Source organism: Pteropus vampyrus, unplaced genomic scaffold (genome assembly GCF_000151845.1).
Source record: "Pteropus vampyrus isolate Shadow unplaced genomic scaffold, Pvam_2.0 Scaffold43, whole genome shotgun sequence".
NCBI classification, from domain to species: domain Eukaryota; kingdom Metazoa; phylum Chordata; class Mammalia; order Chiroptera; family Pteropodidae; genus Pteropus; species Pteropus vampyrus.
The window spans coordinates 6857327-6876528 of record NW_011888824.1 but is presented as its reverse complement, the minus strand read 5'-3'; the positions used below and the strand labels follow the sequence as shown (position 1 = coordinate 6876528).

The following is a 19202-nucleotide window of genomic DNA, read 5'->3' as shown; positions in this document are numbered from 1 at the left end:
CCTAATGCCTGTCACTTCCCAGGACGCTGGCAGCAGCAGCCGGGAGCCCCCGAGCCCTCGGCAGGTTTGCCTGTCCTTCCCCGCGATCTGATTGGATAAAGTGGGGGCTCGACGGTGGCCGACGTGGGACAGTCTGGCAGTGGCAGGGGTCTCGGAAACCATGGGTTATTGCAATGGCAGGTGCACGCTTATCTTTATCTGTGGCATGCAACTGGTAAGTGACTCTTGGGTCCTCTTATTCTGTTATGTGCCTTTGAGATAGTGGGCAGGGGGGGTGCCTAAAGCTTCTGCCATTCATTAGAATGGAAGAAAAAGTAAAAGAGAAAAGGTGACAGATATATTGCCTGTATTTAAAATGATTTCAGGGAGACGCGCTGTGGGGTATGGGAGGGGTGAGCCTTTCTGCCACTACCTATTTCTGTCCCTCTGAAGACAGTTTGGCAGGTGCGGGTTAAACTTGTCTTTAATTTCTTTAAGCAAAGCAAGATGTAGCTCTTGTTCCTTTATTCTTTGCATTCCTATAATGTAACAACGTGATAGTCACATATAATTTAATATACAGGTGTTAAAACAGAAATATGGAATTTTTGACTTTTCTTCCAAATATTAATTTTACATTATCTTTGTTTCTTCATTCACACGTGTTATTTTTCATGGACTGTATTGTTTTATAAGTATAATGATCTAAAAAGCCACTATATAGGACAGATGGTATCCTTATAGCTGTCTGATCTGTAAGCCACATTGAGTTTTAAAAGTATGTAGATTGAAGACGTATACTTAGATGAACTCTGCCACACCATTGCCTTAGACTAACCAGTAGACTTTAAATCACAAATATTGCGAACGGTTCTAAGGAGAACTATTGTCTTACATTATGTGTGTAATTGTTCCTGAAATGGATACTGTTGTCTGATTCCATAGCATGGAGACTTATATGTACTTTTTGAGGAATGTTGTTCAGTTGTAAAGAGGCAAGAAGCCAATAATGGAAAAACGTCTTGTCTCTGAATTTAGATTAACTAAAGGCAGTAGAAAGAGAGGCTGGGAATACTTTAGAGATGAAAAATGTACCACTGTAAGTGGTTAATTTGAGGTCGGAGGTACTTGCTCACTCCTGTTATCAAGTAGCTTTCTCTGGAAAGTTAAATTAATCTGAAGAGCCACCTACGTTTCCAACAATTGTTTCATAAATGCTGAAAGGACTACAAGACTGAAGGAAATTTCTGAGAACCCATTCAGTAAAGTGTTCAAAAGAGCAAGGGTTTGCTACTGAAACTGATAGAAGAAATCTTTAAGTATTCTTCATTGTTTATTAGTTGTCATGAAGCTCATGAATGGTGGTTGCTGTTGTTTTGTTTAGTTTTTAGCTGAAGTAGTGCTTTTTCTTGTATATTATCTCAGGATGTTTTTCTTTCCCAGGAGAGGTATTTTGTTTTGTGAATTACTTAGGTGCTTGGTTTAAGAAAAAGAATATAAATAAAGTTTTAAGAATAATATTTTCTTGATGATGTGTAAACCACTTTATTTTTCCTACCACATGTTAATTTAAGTTTTGCAATAAAGGATTTTTACTCTTAATGATAAAGCTAATCAGAACAATAAGAGAGCTTACTTTGTTAAACTATATTAGGCCAAGTATGCCAAATTGCATAAATGTTTTCAAAACATTCTTATGTTCCTATATGTTTCAGAAAACACTTGATACACTGTAAAATCTTAAAACTGTCAGAATGAATGGGTGGGTAAGAGCAGAGAATTCTTATGGTCTTTTCAATTTTCAATTTTAAAAATGTGGTTTAACTTTTACTCATTTAACATAGTAGGGATTTATTATGGCAAATGTAGGCATGAGATGTGTATGGCATTTTGTGTGATAAGTACAAACTTAAGAACTTAAACAATTTTAGAAAAACAAATATACAAATAGGGAAGCTAACTATACAAAGTAGCAGGAAAAGGCTAAAGGTTTCTGTGTGTGTGTGTGTGTGTGTATGTGTGTTCACGTGCATGCATACATGCAATGGTGTGTTGGAGAGATGCTACATCATTTATGAAACAGAAATTCTGAATCAAAGCTAAGTTCTCTAGCAAAACAGAATTCACTGCAATTTAGGAGTACTCGATCTAAGTAAGTATACATTTGAATCCTAAGGAGTATTTTATGCTCTATAAGAATCATGAGATTTTTCCCATTCAGATTTATGTACCACCAGGATAATATAATTAGCAGCCATGTTCATGAAGATGCAGAACAAAAAACAAAGGATGAAGAATATCTCATTGATTTGGCAGGGTGAAATGATCACGTTTAAAGGACCTCAGAGATTTTTGGTAATTGTTGCTTCTTAGAAATATAGTAGTTAATTTTAAATAAAATACTTCCTTTGCAAATCAATAGTTGCAAAGCATTGGACAAAAAATAGGTGAATGTATATATATATTTTTGCTCTTAATAGGTCTTCAAAGACTTTTTGTCTCTTTGAGCCATTAAAAGATTGTTTTATAAGTAGACAGGTTTCAAGAAGAAGTTATAACTCATGTACCCTGATTGACACAAAAGTCCACTCAGTTTTGTTTACTTTTTAAATGTGTGGTGTGCATTTTTGTAACATGTGGGTGTTTTTTTTTGTAGCTGTACGGAAAAATCTTAGTTTATTAAAAAATTAATTGAAGACAAAGAGTTTAAAATAGAAACTTTATTAAATTTCTTTAAGTAACTTTATTAAGTTTCCGGAAATATTTACCTACAATTCTGTAAGTAGAGTGTATTTTCATTACACTTAAAGAAATATTTGTCAACGTAAACTTGCAACTAATGTAGTAGATGATAAGGTAGCTTTTGGTATTGTGGAGATGGGGAACCTTATTCATCGGTTTGTTAATCAGAGCAGACATGGTGTTTTGATCCTTTTAACAAGTGAAGAAGGGCAGAGACAAACCCTCCAGAGGAGGTTACCTGTCAAGATTCTGTAGCTTTGCTTTTAATTATGTTCAATGTGCTTTTAGTTTAATGTTTGTCAGACTACCAGTTTGGACAAACCCATTCTTTTAAAAATCAGGAAATTGGTTTATAAAACAAGAAATTAGAATTTCATACCATAGAGATTTAGTACAAAACTTCCATTTTATGAAAAAGTGTCTGTCTCTATCATAAATTAAGATATTTGAGATATGTGGTTACTCCAACTTCAGATATTAGGGTGATTCCTTTGAAAAAGGGGTGTGATCTCTGGAAACTGATTTGCTACATGTGTAGAATACAGAATTTAAGCTCATAATCTGAAGAAGGTAATTTTTTTTTTTTATCATTGCTGTCCTTAATACTCAGAAACTCAAGATTTCAGATAGTAACAAAAATCATCATGGCATTTGAACTGGTGGATATAGTGAGTATAGGACAAGAACAATTTAACTTATTTACAACTTTTCAGCAGTTGTGAAAGAGTTTCAGCTTTTCTTTTCAATGTTTGGTTGAATGAAAAGTGTCCTTTATATAAACGTTGAAAAGTATTACTCATATTTCTCAGTGAAAAATCACTCAGTTATATTATGGAAGAATAAAACTTATTTTAGATGGAAGAGACAGCTTTGTTTTCAAGTACAGAAATTCAAAATCACCCACATTTTTGTACAGCAGGCTCCTATATATGGCACAAAGCATATGAGCCATTAACTACTGAAAGAAAGTATAGATTTACATGCAACAGATTTACACTTGAAAATGCCATTCTTGCCATGTACTCTATGAAATATTCCTAACTTGGAGCAGGTGCAACTAACAATTAGGTTAGTACACATGTGTGTGCAGCTGTGTGAAGAGGCACATTTGAAACTTAATTAAGAATGATCAGTTGCTTTCTATGCATGGTTACTAAGCATTTTCAGAGGTACACATTTATTAGAGAAGGTCATGAGTACATAGATGGACTAAACAAAAACAAATTTATTATAATTATGGAGTATTTCAGTGTTGTCAATTGTGATTTGATGCAGCATTCATACTTACATGCTCTTTGATTACTTTGTAGAAAACAAAGCATTACATGAATTGGCTTGAAAATTACTGGTAGAATCTTTGTATTTTTCTAGGATACTTTTGACAAGTTTGAAAGTTTTCCAAAAGTGTTGAACTTCACCTGTCACAAACCTTCCTGATCTGAGAGTTAAAAATTTTAGATTTGAATATCATTGATAATAAAATCTTGAGGTAGTGAACCAGTCCGATTCATGAGAAGACTAAAAATTTCCATGTAGTATTTCAGAAATTTATGATGTAAGAATTATGCTATTAGTCTGTTAAGTTATAATGTAATTTTCTTCTTTTTAAATGTTTTCTACTTTTGCACCCCCAAATTTTGTCATGCATTTGTGTGTGTGTGTGTGTGTGTGTGTGTGTGCGTGTGTGTATTTAATTTGTAATTTGTATTAATTGTAATTTGGCACTACTTTGCTCTAATGTTTACCCAGAAAGATTCTTCCAGTGTCCAGTTCTCTTTCTTGGTTCATAAACCAAGTGGCAGCTTTTTTTTCTCGTATACCCGAAGTTTCAGAAAGCCAATCTGTGCAGTGCTGTTTCTCTTTCTCGAATACAATAAAGGCTTGGATGGGCAGCATCCCCTATGCAGAAGGCCAAAGTCATCTCTGGCACGGGGCCCATATGTGGGCAATGGCCCAGAAATGCGAATGGGCAATGCCACCTCCTTTTCCCTCTGATGCTACTTTACTTTGGGGTCAAATTCTCTAATTGCCCAGTCAAGAATTGCAGCCAGAGATGCCTTAAAATAGGAGGTCTTTATTTCTTGGTCTGTTTCTTTTTGTATATGCGTGTGCTTGACAAAAAGAAAACCTGAGACAAGCACATTTTAACATTTCTATGTTTATACTGGAAGGAAAAATATTAAAATTATGATATCAATTGCATTAAATATTTGTATATACTATTAATGGCTAAAATTTCAAAGAATATATTTCAGTTACTTAGTAAAACTTTAAGCAGCTCAGTGTAATTTTTCCAAAAGTAGCTTTGAAACTAATATTGCTAATAATGGAAATGACTGTATTTCCATGCCTTATAACACACAAATGTCAGAAATTAAACACACACACAGGAAAACTATTTCTAGTCTGTTTTTTCACGTAGACAATGAACTCTTCCAATTTTAGTCCCCTGCCTCCTTAATATAATAAAATACATAAAGATATGATGTTTATCTAGGATTTTTTTTCTAACAATAGAAATAGGTACTAACTATATTTACACCTACTTCATTTCTGTAAGGTGGATATATTAGTGTATGAAATATTTGTTCTTACCAACCTCAAGAAATAAAGGACACTTAGAAATTATGAAGGCAATTATATTGTTTTCTTTCTCTAAATTAGTATGGCCAATGAAATTTATAAATTGATTTCTCTTTTAATATTTCAAGTGTGTTTATATTTGAAAGCTTTTACTATTTAAAGTCAGTACTTCACCTCTTCACCTTCATTACTTGCTTATCTTCCTGAAAGCAGTGTTTTCCTTTTTTTTCTTGGCTTAAACTCTAAACAGGCCCTGGGTCTAACTGACAGAACAGTCAAAACATTTAATCTAATGCAAGCTGTAGATGTTCTTTTTTTTAACCTGGAATAGGAGTAATGTGACTTCTAATACTAATAATTATTACCTTTTAAATTATTTATGGATCACATGCTAAATTTGATCCCCCTAAAAATACTTTGTAGGCATTTTGAAAAGTTACAAATAAACTTTTATGTGCATTTTGAAAAAAATTAGCTTTTTAATTTTGTGTTTTTATAATTTGTTATGCTTTAAAAATTAGCTTTGTAAAATAATAAAAACTTAATTTGTATTGGAAGCTTGTTCTAAGCTAAATGCTAAACATGTGTTTTTCACTGATTCCTTTCTAATAATCTTATGAGGTAGGTAAGAGATATTAGTATCCCCATTTTACAGAGGAGGAAATGGAGCTCTGAAAGTTTAAGCAGCTTTCTAAGTCACCCTCTTAGGAAGTGGGAGAGCTTGCTTTCAAACTCAGGTGTGTCCAACTTTAGCCTGACTGACTTTGTGCCACCAGGCTACACTGCCTCATTTCCATGTGACATAAAGCAACATCAGTAGCTTATATTTGTTTCACTAACAAAGGCAACATATACCTACTAATTTCTGGTTGACACAGTAATCAACACAAGGCTAAGTAGACTCAGAGAGGGAGAGTTTATGTCAGGTTCTTGTCCAAACCTGACTGGCTCAAGTGGACTTGGGTTTCAAGACAATGAGATGCTGGTATATGGACAAGAAAATAAAAAGAGAAGCTGCCTTCTGTAGCGTCAGTGTCCCTTTCTTGATTAAGTGTGCCCTGACATTGCAAAAACACTCTTGTAGTTCTACTCTAGAGAAATCACTGGTAATAGGTTGTGGTTCTGTTGTTGTTTAAGGGTGGGGGAAAAAATGTTATAGCTACTATGCATTTCTGACCGGTTATTGAGAAATAGCTTCTCAGTAGTGGCTTGGATACCTTGACATGTATGCGAAAAACAGTTTCCATGGGAAGAAATGTATTCATTTTTCTCAAATTTCAGTTCTATTTGAAACTAATCCCTGATGAATGGCTAATGCAGACTAATGTCATTTGCCTTTTTTTTTTTTTTTAAGGTCCCAAAACCTAAGTCCATCCAGACCACTATTGGTGAGAATATCAGTTAAAATTTTTGTTGTTGGAAATGACTTTGGGTAATATGTTGTTTAAAATATGTATCGAATATCCTAGAACACTTCTAGGACTTCAGTATGTATCAGAATCACCTGCAGACCTTTTTCCTCACCAGCCAATGGGCCCTCCCCAGAGTATCTGATTCCGTAGGTCAAGGGTAGGGCTTAGCCCTAGAAATTCTAATCGGTTCTGAGGTGACACTGATGGTGCTGGTCAGGGACCAAACTTTGAGAACTACTGGGCCTAGAATATAGGTCTCCACTTAATGGTGTTGTGTGAGAGCATGACCAGTTTATGAAATTCTTCAACCCGACTGGATCATTATCTCATTTTGTCCTTTGGACCAACTATGCCTGTTTCTGACTTATAGCTTAGTCCCTATTCAGAAGTTTAAAAAGGAAAATGGAAAGTCTTTTTACAGCATTTGTGTCTTTGCAATGAATAGAGATACAGAAAAGTCTGAAAGTGATTCAGTGCCTCTAGTCTCTGCTCTTTATGCCTGGTGATGCTGGAGCAGAATTGGTTCCTTCAACTGCCTCTCTTTGCTAGCCTAGCCCTTCAGTCTAGATTTCTGGAGAGGGGGTAGGGAGAAATTGAGAGAGATGGGGTGAGGAGGGAAGAAAGATGGATACTGAAAAAACACTAGACTAAGTACAAAGGCAGATTTTCCTATGCCCAGTCTAGTGCTTTTATACTGGACAAGTACATAACCGTGACTTTGCTCTGGCCATTTATATTCCTGAGTGCCATTTTCTCATTTGAAAAATAGGGCAAATAATTCCTGACCTGTTTACCCTATGGGACACTTGGGAGAATCTGGGGAGAAAACGTGCTTAAAGTTTACATGAAAGGCTTTATTATTGTGTTACTTCTGATACCTAGAAAATCTTTGTAATTATTAATAGTTTAATCTTCAGAAATGTTCATCTAGTGAGAGCAGGAATAGTTATGGGGGTGTTTATATCTCATTTGGCAAGTGGCCCTAGGTGCAACAACTAGTTTCTTGTAGAAACTTTTTTTCTTCAACTACCATCATTTTTAGGAGGCTTTATAAATAAGATTGATATCCCCTATCAATCTTTATGGAACTAGTATTTTCAGAGACACATTTCAGCAAAAATTTTACTCTAGGCTAATGATGCAGTCTAAAAGTTAGTAATATTAAATTATTATCTAAACAATATTTAAGGGCTAAGAATTCTGTATGGAAATTCTTAGCGATTTAAACAGGTATCTAACAAATAGTAATACAGAAAGATGTTTAAGAATATCAAATATTATGACATAATTAATTGAAGGGAACCTTGTTTTCAGATATTTGGCTGTTATTTTTTTATATGTATACTTGAGGTTCTTGAAATTATGTTTCAGCCACTGAAATCGCAACCCTTAACGTTGAAATTCAGTCAAGTCCAATTGCTGATGTTGCAAAGAACATGACATGTTGCAGCAGATTTCCAAGGATATTTGGAACTTCAGGACACCTGGCAGAGGGCATCTGCCGAAGCACTTTCTTTAAAAGCAGTGGTTGAGGAACAATGTCTGTATCCTACATCTGAAACCAAACTCTCTTCCAGCATCATACCCTAAATGTTTGCCTTTGCAGACCGGGTGGTGAGGAGTGAGTCCTTATACTGACTTTTGTTTTCTAATCAATGCATACAGTCTAAAACAGTAGCACATTTAAAAACCCCAACAATGTTTCATTCTTTGAAAACAAATGGGTCTTAGTTTGAAATGGAGGGATCAAATCTCTCCTGTTAACAGAAGTCTTTGTATGCCTCTGTATGATGCTAATTACCCAACAGAATAAGGAGGTGTTTCAAATCCTTTAACTGACAGCTATGTGCCAAATGATGGAAGGAGCAGTGTTATGTCTGAAATGTTCAGTGGTAGGGAATTCATATGCATCTACTCAATATGGGCTTCTAGCCATAGGAGATGTACAAGGCAGATTTCTCAGATTTATAAAGGACAGTCTCGGATGGCACTGGGAAACAAACAGTGGGGAGGACCTCTACAAGCCCCAGTGAGGAGAGAACATTATAGCTTGGTGGTATGCTGCCTTCAGTGGTCTTGGCCCCTGGGGAAGGGGTCTGCTGACTCACCTTGGCATTGAGTACCTCCTTTTTTCTGGTACCTGCAGTGGTGTGAGGCAGCTTGCTCTTGGAGGTCACAGTTCATCCCTGTGGGCACAGAGATTCTGACCTCATTCTTTTTATAAGATAGAGATCATGAACCCTGTCGGATATGGTGAATCCAGGTGCTACCTGTTTGTTTTACTTGTTTACTCTGAGGTGCAAAGATGAGATTCGAGTTTGTGGATGTGCTTAACTCCAGGTATTAGGAGCAGTGAGTGAGCTACATGTATCAAAGCTTTAGAAGCTATTATGAATTTGATGTTACACAGGTGATATATAAAGAGCCCTGGGTCTCTTTTTTCCTTTTTCCATTTTTTAGTAAAGCTTACCCACAAATTTGATGATAGTGAACCTATAACTTGTAATTTTCTAAAATATTGGAGCTATGTATAGAATTATGTCTTTCTTACCCTTATCAACAGGAATTAATTTTTTAGCAGGAGTTTCATTTTTGTCCATCTTTCATAAAATGTGGTTCCATTTTATTTGATCAAAGGATGGTGGTTAAATTATGGCTGTTGAAAAGCATTTATGAACTAAGTTTTGCTTTTCTTTTGGCCTGGTATCAAAGTTTCCCTCTTGTACAGTTCTGGGGTCGGGTGGGAGTGAGTGGCTCTTGAATGTCTAACAATTCAAAAGCAAATTACACTACTCTACTTACAACAATGGATTTTTTTTAAAGGATATTCTAGTGAAGTCTGCGAAGTTGACTCTGAATTCATTAATAGTCTTCTTAAGAACATATTTCTGGTTTTATGTAAAACATTTCTGGGAAGTTCCACAGGCTCTTAGATATATTGGGGCAGTGCTTTTCTGGTTTACCATTTTATATTGTCTAGGATTAGATTTGTTTTTGTTCCAAAAAAACTGCCCTAAAAATTAGGCAAAGGGCATAAGTTCAGTCTACATTTAGTAAATGTAAATCTTGTAACAACAGTGTTTGGTGACCTTTAATTATATGTCTCTTATTTTAACCCTTAAGGGAAACCTGTTGATTTTCACTTCCTTTTCATAAGAAGGAGGTAGTAGTGCTTTGAGTTTCTTCAGATAAATACCCAGAAGTGGGATTACTAGATGCTGCTTTGTTTCTTGTTCTAGACTTAGTTTTAAAGTCTATTTTGTCTGGTGTAAATATTGCTACCCCACTTATTTTTCATTTCTGTTTTCATGAAATATCTTTTTCTATTACTTTTCTTTCAGTATGTATATGTCTTTCAATGTGAAGTAAGTCTCTTGTAGCAGCAGCATATGTAAGGATCTTTTTTTTTTTTTATCCATTCAGCTACCTTATGTCTTTCGATTGGAGTGTTTAATCCATTTACATTTAAAGTAAATATTGGAGCTATGTATAGAATTATGTCTTTCTTACCCTAATCAACAGGAATTAATTTTTGTTGCTAGATATGAGTTATTGCTACATAGATATGTAGTTATTGCTATTTTATTATTCATATTTTTAATCTTTTTTTATCCTTCTTCTTAAAAAAATCCTTTTAACATTCCTTGTAATACTGGTTTTGTGGTGATGAACTCCTTTAGCTTTTTCTTGTCTGGAAAGCTCTCCATGTGTTATTGTAGCATTATTTACAGTAGCCAAGATATGGAGGCAACCTGGGTGTCCATTAATGGATGAATGGATAAAGAAGAAGTGGTACATATATAGAACGGAAAATTATTCAGCCATCAAAAAAGAATGAAATCTTGTCATTTGCAACAATCTGGCTGGACCTAGAGGGTATTGTGCTGAGTAGAGTAAGTCAGACAGAGAAAGACAAATGCTCTATGATTTCACTTATGTGTGGACTCTAAAGAACAAAATAAATGAACAAAACAAACATTTTGATGGTTGCCAGACTAGAGGAGGATTTGAGGAGAAGAGTGAAAAAGGGAAGGGATTGAGATTTGCAAATTCCAGCTTATAAAAACAGTCACAGGGATGTAAATTACAGTATAGTCAATGGTATTGTAATAATTGTGTGTGGAGTCAGATTTACTGGTAAGTAGTGAAGCAGAGAATGGTTAGGAGTTCAGTTTGTGCATGGACTTGAGCACCTATGGAGGGAATTTAACCTTTATAAGATAGGATCTACGTTACTATAGTTGTTAATTCTCAAGGTAAATGGCCAATTCCCTATAGTAGAATAAGAAACAACATGATGTGACAGTGAGAGTCGAAGTTTGGAGCAAGCCCCGTGGGGAATGTAAGGACAAAGCAGCAATACATTAAAGGATTATCGAATTGCATCAAAGGCCTTAGTGAAACTGGGTGGCATGCATTTATAGGGGAACCAATTACTTCTTTATCGTCTCCTGACTTTCTAAGAACTGGAATGGAAAAGCAGAAAATGGAAGCTCCCTTGTTCTTAGACTGAAGAAAACAGGGTTCATGAGAGCATTAAGGTGTCTTGAAGAATAAAATGTCTGACAGCAAGTAGGCCTGGGTGGGAAATAGTGATGTCAGAATGGGAAGGGGTAGTCAGGTTACTGGAGTGCCATTGCAAGCATTTGAGAATAGGGAGGTGGGTTTAGCACAAGGAAGATAATAGAAAAGGTAGGAGGTAAGATGCTTGTGGTGAGAGGCAACAAATGCAGTGTAGATCTTGGAGAGGCACACTTCTTGGGTGCTGCAGAGGCCCTTGATTGGCCGCAGAATTGGGTGGAGGGTTTAGTAGTCAAGAACGATGAGAGACAATGAGGCCCAGCTGTTGTTGTGTATTTAGGCTTTATTAAAGATGATCAGAAATAAGGGACTGAAAAGGAACACAGCCAGGAAAGAATGAGTATTGTGGGGATTGTAGATTAGTTATGAAAACTGGGGAGAGTCTCGGTTAAGCAGGTTATTGGACTGAAAAAGAAAGATGGTTAGGGACAGTCTGGAGGTCGCTGAGCCAGGGAGGATGAATTGGGAGGAATGGGTATGTTTAATGAGTAGATTAAATAAAGTGATGAAGACAAGGGAAAGGTAGGCTTCAGGTAAAGCACTTTCTCAGCCTCAGCAAGGATGGCATTTTGGACAATTCTTTGTTGTGGGGGTGTTTTATGCTTTGCAGGATGTTTAACAGCATCCCTGGCCTCTACACGTTAGATACCAGTAGCAAACTCCTAGTTGTGACAACCAAAAATGTCTGCAGACATTGCCAAATTGCAAAATAGCCCCCTTGTTGAGATCCATTGAGCTAAAGCAAGGTGCTCGAAAGAGTACTGAGAAATAACAGCAGGTGTTCTTTATAATAGATTTCGAGTTGTCCAGAAGATAGTGGAGGCCATTTCATGAAGGGGAGGCTAGCCTTGAGCCGGGTCATTGTGGATCTGTCAGAGTAATGCCCTGCTCACCGTGGCCCTGGGCCACAATCATGGGGAATTTTCTAAAAAGTCAACCCCAGCACCCCTTTCCCTCAGCCTCTTGGACTATGGAAATAAAAATATTCAGGGAGGCAACTTAGCCATCTAGACATTTTGACAACTCTCTAGATGATTTTGGGTTTCCAAGCATGCAGTAAATGAGGAGAGCAGGCTGGTGGATTAGTGTTCATGAAGGCATAGGGAAAAGTAGGAGGAAATCCAAGAGGGATTGGGAGGTAGGTTGAGACATACATCAGGGAAGGAGAGTGCTGAGTAAGCATTTGTGGGAATATCGACTGGAGAGGCAATGTTGAATCGAGATTTATTTGAAAGCTACTTTTTATTGTTACTTATGTGCTCAACCAATCCTTTGTATTCTTGGCTGCTTTGCTTATTTTAGTTTGAGCCAGGTGGCTGTTGTCTAAGACTTGGTGAATGTTATCTTTCCTTTGGTGCCAGTAGAGACTGTAAATGAATATTTGACACTTTCAACGTCCTCTCTCGATAGTCTGCTAAAACGTGCATATATGTGTGTGTGTATATCTTCATGACATTTCTTAAGAAAGATTTCAGATAAGGAGTACATATTAATTATGAGACAGATGTATAATTATTTACATGATGTGTAAGATGTGAAAGTTTTGGGTCAAGTTATGAGATTTAATTCAATTAAAATTTGGATAAGAGTTAATAATAAGACAATAAATTTAAAAATAAGCATTTTTTTAAGATTAAAGAATTTGGAAAGCTTTCCTCACTCTTATGGAACACACACACATGCGCAATTATAAGCATTGCCTTTCAGGAACTTACAATTAAAACTACTTAAGCAATTAATATTCTTAGGTCATCCCTCAAACCCAAGAATATTCAACAGTATTTTAATATTTGATGTCCTGATTTACCAGAAGGCCAAGTCGTTCCTAAGGAAGTATAGTGAAAGAGTAGAGATTAATTTTTTAAATTATCCTATCTTAGACTGCATAATTTCTCTTGGTCCAACTTTTTTCTTTTGGTAACTCAGACTTTTGCTGGACTTTAATTTGCATGCCTGGAGGGAGGGGAGTAAATTACAGGACTTCTTGAAGGTTCTTTCAGCTTGATTTTATGATTAAATCTTGCATTTAAAAATTGTCTTGTTCTGGGAGATCTAGGCTAGAAGGTGCTTTTCCAACTTCATATTTGTGTAGAGACCAATTAATAATATCACCTCACATATTTTTCTTTAACATAGTGCAGGGCAAATAGCAATAACGGAGTCTACCCCCCAAAACAAATAAAAACTGTAATAAACTTAGAACCAGATGTGTATGAAGCTTTTATTTGTAGTTATGTACCATTCTTCTAAAGATGTGTTTAGGTGTGTAGAAGGGGTGTGTGTGTGTGTGTGTGTGTGTGTGTGTGTGTGTGTGTAGTGGGTATAGTGGGTGTAGGACGGGAGGAAGGGAGAGAATAAAAATGATGCTGTTCATACAGATTGGCTTATGTGTTCTGCCTAAATGTAAGAAGAGGGACGTGGGTTTTCTTAGAATACACTGTACTTCTTAGTCCATTGTTCTGGATGTGGTAGGTGTTCAGCAGTTCTCCTTAACTCAATATCTGCAGTGCTCAGGGTAAAAAGCAGGAGCCCTCATGAAACATCAGTGAAGAATGAAATAGAGACAGAGAATGGAGAAGACTACTGTATTCAGATGACACCAGTGGAAGTTTACATAGGCCAGACTGCAATGATCCCCCACTGGAATTTAGCCAAGACACACATTAGTGCATGCTACTTTCTGTCTAGCCTAATTAAAGGATTGTCGAGAACTAACAAAGTTGGCTGACTTGCAAAAGTCGGTGCTTGCTAAAATTTGTAAGTTATAAGTGCTTAACAGTATGATCTGATTTTTATTCTGGGGTCATGTTATTAATTAAAGTATTCTTATCATCTAATTAGAAAACACAGTCTGAACTGAATCTGGAGAATCCCCAGTCTTACTTGCTAATTTAAAGAAAAGTGAAATGAAAAAGAACATTCAATTAAAGCAATGGAAAGCTAGATTTTGGACATGCCTTTTGAGATGCCCCAAACCAGTAATTATTTAGGATGTACTTCCAGTAGAGACATTAAAGGGACACCAGTGAGTTAGCTTTTAAACGTAGAAATTGTTCCGGCCCCCAAATTAGATCTTGGGCTAGAATACGAGTGCACAATGGACAGCTGGAAGACATGACCAACATTACTGATTTTACTAAGCAGTTTGCTCATTGACATCTTGCCTTATGTTTTCAGCTCAAATAGTACTTTGTCTAAATAGTAGAAAGAGAAGGAAAAAGTCTGATAAGATTTTAGATGATTACCTGACACTTAAAAACATCACCTTAAAGTGGGGGGAGTAGATAAAGTATTCTGTGTGTTTTCTAAAGGTAAGATCCTGTATCTGAGATATCATGTTTGTCTTTAATAGCTTGGAGTTTCGTTGTTAGTTTCTTTATATTCACACCATACTGGGAATAGTGCTGTATCAAAAATAAATAAAGAGCTTTCAGAACATTTTATTAAACATCTGATATGTGCCATCTATTGTACTAAGCAGGAGGTATTAAAAGAAGGACAGAAAGAATGTCCAGTGAAACAGAGACCTAGATCATTGGATGTGTAGCAGTTGAGGAATCAGAGTTTCTCATTCTGTTTAGCCAAATTGACTCATTATTTCTCTACAGGCACTAGAAAATGAAGTATTGGTACAAAGAGATTTTTGAAAAAGAACTTATGTCTTCACAATTGAACAAAAAGGATAGAAGGGGACTTTTAATTTTTGTTGGAAATTTTAAAATGTTTGTAGATGTATTTCCCATCGATGTGGCAGCAACGGAATACAGCGTAGTGAGACATGAACGTTTTTCCATGCTGGCCATCCAGATGCTTCACAGCTGAACAAGCCATGCCAGTGTCCAGGTTGCTGTGCCAAACCAGAATCTCTCCACGACAGCCATTTTATAGCTCCTGAGTGCAGATCATGGGTTCACCATGGGTACATTTATTTATGTGTTTTATAGCTGCATTGAACTTAAAAATTTGTTACTTGCTTTGAAATTCTTTGAGGTATTATTGCCAACCTTTTGCTATTTAGCAATACCATCGCAACAATTTTAATTTTTTTTAAAGCCTAGAGGAAGATGCTAACAATTTTAAAAAGTTAAAATATTACTTATACCCATTGTTCTATGAGATTTTAAAATAATGCATGTTAAATTAAAATTACAGCTTTAAGCCTCACTGAAGAAGCAATAAAACATGATGTTTCTCAGTTATCTGGCCTCAAAAATAAAGCAGCGGATGGTTTACACCAACAACATTGCTCAGGATTCACTTGGGCTGCTGCTCCTGAGTTTTTAATGAGTAATAATACATGCCAGCCAGTCACATATAGTAGATTATTATATAAATTGACAATTGTAGAAGTGAGGCATTTATGTAGCCAATGGATGGAGCTACAGTTATAGATATATAAAATCAGTTTTCAATTGAGAAATTGAAATAACCCTTTAATGAACCATGAATCCCTCATATTGGTCCTCACTATTTTAGATCAGGCATCTTATTTTTAGTTTAGAAGATGAGAGCAGCTGGTTCAGACCAGGTGCTGATAATACTAATGTTGATGTAAGATGCCGCTTAGATGGATAGTGCGAAGGAAATCATTGTCCCTTGATTTGATCATGCTGGCTCTAAAATTTATTTTTTGATCTGGCCTTTGACTTTTCATTATACTCAGAGAGTTGGAAATCACAAAGCTGTGCAGCTGCAGAAGATATCTCAATACAGACCCTATAACATTACCTTACACACCCATCACTCACTATTAGTGGTCTTCGTCAATGGAAGATTCTGCTGTGTAATGAAAGCCGATTATTTTTCTTGTAACTGTAAGAGAGGGCTGTCGTTTGAACCCGCTGTGGGTGTGTGGAGGGGCATAGCGGGTAGAGGACTGGGGCAAGGAATGAGACTGTGGGAAGATTATGGAGCTAGCAAGTTCAAAAATCCTGTTTCCTTGTAAGATCACCTTGATCCTTGAATGTGCATATGGATAAAGTGATTTTAGAATCTGATTCAGATTTTTAATCTTGTTCTTGAAGCTGGTGAAAGAGCTGAACTGTGTGAAAACTAGAGAAAAGAGAAGTTGGTTACTATGCATAGAGTTGATTGAATTTGAATTTTTTTTTCCTGCCATACTTCTTTGTGATGTGATGATTTTTTTTTTATTGAGAATATATGCTTGAAATAAAATAATCATTTACTTAAGATAAATTAATTGTTTCAAAATCTTATATGGACTTAAATAAACCTATTGCTTGGAAAGTATTACTTTGGCCCCTGTTACCACATTTAATGAGATAATTTACCATATCCAGGGTGTGATTTACACAAATGCCATAATTCTTTACAAAGTAATAGATGTGAAGATATTACTCTCAGGCTTCTGACAACTTATTTTTATGCTTCTGTTGTCTCCTGATTTCTTCTCGCTTCCTAACTTTAGGCATTTCTGAAGGCCTAGTTCTCTCTTTACCATTAAGTTTTGCTCTTGGGATTATGCATTCTGGAGTTGATAAATCAGTTGGTCAATAAATATTGATTGAATATATGCCATGGGACTTGTACTAAGCTTAATGTTGTAGAATATGTAGGGGAGGAAAAAGATTTCCTCCACCCTCTTAGAATTTCTGGCTGGGTCTGAAAATTAAACTGACAATACAGATTAATAGGAGAAAAGTACACAAATTTATTTAATATAATGTGACATAGGAGCCTTCATGTGACATAGGAGCCTTCATAAGGAAATTAAGTCCTGAAGAAACAATTAGTATGTTTATGCTAGGTTTGATGAAGAGTGGACAGTCATGTAGAAATATGATAGATTAAGGAGTATGAGGTAATTGTAGTAAACTGGGAGAAACTTGGCAAGGCCTGTTTGTTAGGATTTTTCTTGGCGTCTCTTTGTCTTCAGTGATAAGGACGCTCCTTTCCTCCTTGTGTGGGTAGGGCACCTTCCACATGTATGACTTGTTTCAAAGGAGAAGGGTGAAGGGAAGGTCAGAGTGACTGTGCTTCTGCTGTTTTCTCAAACTCCTTCAGCTTAAAATATCCAATATGCCAAGGTGCTATATTTTGGGAGTAGAATGTCTTGAACCCCCATCAAATATAAGTAAGGAAGAGAACAATATGGAACTTTCCATCTGGTCAGCAATACTAGAATGATTAGACTGTATTAGGGAAGGTTTATTGATGTGTAAGTCTAGTTCAATGTTGAAGCATGGATAAAATTTAGATCATTTAATTTCAAAGTTAAAAAGGGAGACATGAAGCTGGGTTGATCTGAGACATGACTCCCCCATTCACATTGAAATATTTATGTAGATGTACTGGGGGTTATGAATGCGTAGTTAGAATTAGTTAAGATTATAGGTTGTATAATATAATGTGGTTTTTAAGAGCTTAGTTGCTGGAATCAAATTCTCAAATGCTGACTCTACAATTTATGTCACTTTACACAAATTCCTGTACCTCTCTGTGCCTCACTTTTTTAATCTGTACGGTGATTATAATATTTATCTCATGCAGCTGTTGGAAGAATTAAAATAAGTAATACATGCTAAATGGTTAGAATAGTCACTGGCTCCTATTAAGCAATAAATGCAACTTTTGTTATGATGAAGAGTTTTGAAATCTGAGAAGAGTTTAAATTTTATGTGATAAGTAACACACAGCTAGGATAGTTTCTTATATAGTGACATGTTCAAAGTGACATTTAAGGAAAAATAAGTAGAAGATACAGGGACAATTCACATGGAAGAAGTCTCCAGCCAGGGAGACCACCTATTAATCTGTAGTAGGTAATAATCTGGTTTTAAGATAATGAGAGCCTGGGATAATAGCTACAACAAAAATGATGATGACAAAAACAAAAGCTGTATTTTGTTTACAGAACCCTTTTGACATAACAGTGCCTCTATTGATATAACAACATCTCCAGTTCAGGTATGAAAAAAATGGAAACTTAGTTCTGGCTTCCATCAGGGGGTAAGAGTAAACAGGGTAAAGAGCTGATAGCAGAGGATCTTTAGAAAAGTAATTGTTGATATGGAATGATAGATAGGCTAGTTGGATAGAGGGGTTGAGAGGATGCTGGGTCAAAGATCTCAGTGTGGGGCAGGGAGAGTAGTGACCTTCCTGGGAGGTAATCAAGTTGGGAGAGGGAACTGGTTAAGTGAGAATGAATAGGAGCTTATTTTGAATTCTTTTGCACTTAGTGACAGTAGTAAAATGATGGAAATGTCCTTCAGACAGTAGCAGAATTTTTTTAGAGGTCAAGCATAGTAACACAGTCTTGGGTCTTTTCTGAGTAGTGGGAAATAGGAAGAGGGCTTGGGATTCTGGTTTTAGAAATGCCATTCATGGGATTTGAAGAGAAAAAGGAATTATTGAAGAAAAAAAGAAGTCCATTACTTGGAGTAGTTAGACAAAGATCAGGTAGTATATCGTCAGGGGATGACAGGAGTAGGGAGAAGGAGCATCCAGAAGAGAAGAACATTGAAGAGAAAGTCAAGGAGGAGAGCGGGGGCATTTGGATTCAAAACTCAGGGAGTTTTTGATAATGCAGTTTCATTAGAATGGGGAAAATCAACTGGAGGGATTTAGGAAGAAATAAGTAGTTGGGAAAAGAAGGCAAAATAAATGGAACATTTCTTTAAGAAGTTAAAACTGCTTAAGTGGGAGGCAGGCTTCTTGGAATTTAGTTCTGGATTTGCCATTAACTGCATGACCTTTGACAATTTGTTACTAACAGAATTTATCTGTCCATAACTGAAAGTACTTATTTTCACATTTAGGAAGCACTTTTAACCTTTTTGATAATCTTAATGTGGATAGTAATATAATACATAAGATCCTTACAAGTGAACAAGGCCCCTGAGCATCCATGCTGATCGGTGTCACAAAGTCCATACATTAAAGCCC

General features: G+C 36.1%; 1 protein-coding gene across 3 annotated transcripts in view; it reads left to right on the top strand.

The window, feature by feature from the left end:
* NKAIN2 (sodium/potassium transporting ATPase interacting 2) overlaps positions 1–19202 on the top strand; it is an 876886-nt gene continuing 857684 nt past the window's right edge. For 2 of the 3 annotated variants that reach the window (XM_011358756.1, XM_011358755.1), the window contains exon 1: positions 1–214. In XM_011358756.1, coding sequence (XP_011357058.1) covers positions 161–214 — 54 coding nt within the window. In that variant the 5' untranslated portion in view covers positions 1–160. The remainder of the gene's footprint in view (positions 215–19202) is intronic. The other variant, XM_023529803.1, reaches the window with a different exon arrangement.